This window comes from Plasmodium cynomolgi (assembly GCF_000321355.1).
Source record: "Plasmodium cynomolgi strain B DNA, scaffold: 0852, whole genome shotgun sequence".
Classification (NCBI taxonomy): domain Eukaryota; phylum Apicomplexa; class Aconoidasida; order Haemosporida; family Plasmodiidae; genus Plasmodium; species Plasmodium cynomolgi.
In genome coordinates, this window is record NW_004193081.1 from 1 (window position 1) to 1,554 (window position 1,554).

Below are 1,554 nucleotides of genomic sequence, written 5' to 3' on the forward strand. Positions count from 1 at the left end.
CCCTATAATAAATATAGTACAACGTCATAAAATCGATCTGTTATATATATAAAATCTTAATATAATATCAATATTGCCTACTAAAATGGAATAATTATATTCTTCTTGATTTCTGAGATCTTCTATGCTTGTTGTTTTTTGAGAAAGTTTAGAATTTAAAAATTTTATTTGATATTTTTAACCTTTTTAAATGGATAGTAGGTTGCACAGAGCACGCTCAATAAGACAAATCCTATGAATGCGGGAACTCCGATGGCCCATGCGATCCACGGAGCACTGGGAAAAACAAATTTACCAGCGACCATCAGGACTATACAAGACAGAGCTAATGGAAATAGAATACAATAGGTCAATACGAGGAATGCGTGTGCTTTTTTTTTTATGTCTGGTAACTTATTTAATTCAGTTTTGGAATCTAATTTTTTATTCATTTTGCCCTTTCCATCTTCTAATCTGTGATATTTTACAACAATAATCATTGTGTAAATGATCAAAAATAAAATTATATATGTTAATGTTATAAAAAAACTATCACATGAATACAGGATGGGTTGAAGTGTGTTATCAGTAATGATGTTTATTTTACATAAAATTGGTAATATTATTCCAATCAATGGAATTAAACACAATACAATAGTTCCTATACCCCATTTTATAACTATATTTTTTTTTAATTTTATGTTATTACTACTAGCACCTACTTTCTGCTCACCTATTCTATCAATTATATCAAATATTTTTTTTCAAAAAAAAAATGTAGTCTTTTTAAACCTTTCCTTTCAGCATGTTTACGATTAAATTGTTCTTTATAAATTTCCAAATCATTTAATCCCTTTTGCCTTAACTGTGCATACTCTGATAAATCATCTGAAGTACATTTTACATTATTATACGAATTATTTTCTGATATTACATCTCCTACCTTTGAGCGATCCAATTCCTTTTTAAGAATGTGTTTTGCCAGTGATCTCTGAAATCTTATTTTAGACCTTATTTCAATATTATATAGATTTTCTATGTTATTACACAAGTTATACTAAAAAATATAATATATATATTATTTTACAGAATTAGCTATAAACGTGTAAATAACATTAACTAAAAGATAATAAATCAAATAATTATAAACAAAAAAAAAGCAAAACATATATTAAATATTATTATTGTACCGAATCATTATAAGGATTATGTACCCATATAAAAATTATAGATGCTACAACTTTAAAAATAGTAATCATTTTTATATATTCCATCAAATTATAATTCATTATTAATAATATTGTTAATATACTGTTAGCTATTAACTATTTGTTGCGCCATAGACAAAATGATTTTTTATATTATTAAACGTATTTGTTACTATTATGATTTATAAAAATGAGATATAATATAAAAAGTTATGATATACATAATTTAATTGAAAAGAACAAAATATCTATAAAAAAAATTTGAATAAAATATTATTATATAATTTATTATAAGGAATATATGTATATATGGAAAAAGGTTGTATTAAACTCGATACATCTACATTAAATATATAATTCAAATAAG

The 1,554-nt window shown here is 23.7% G+C and overlaps 1 protein-coding gene across 1 annotated transcript; it reads right to left on the reverse strand.

Moving 5' to 3' along the window:
• Positions 1-164: 164 nt before the first annotated feature.
• On the reverse strand, positions 165-825 carry PCYB_005960 (CYIR protein; the record flags this gene model as incomplete). The annotated part of the gene is made up of 2 exons (XM_004228017.1): positions 165-704; positions 772-825. 2 exons carry the CDS (start codon positions 823-825, stop codon positions 165-167), a joined length of 594 nt encoding a protein of 197 aa, XP_004228065.1.
• Between the last annotated feature and the right edge of the window lie 729 nt (positions 826-1,554).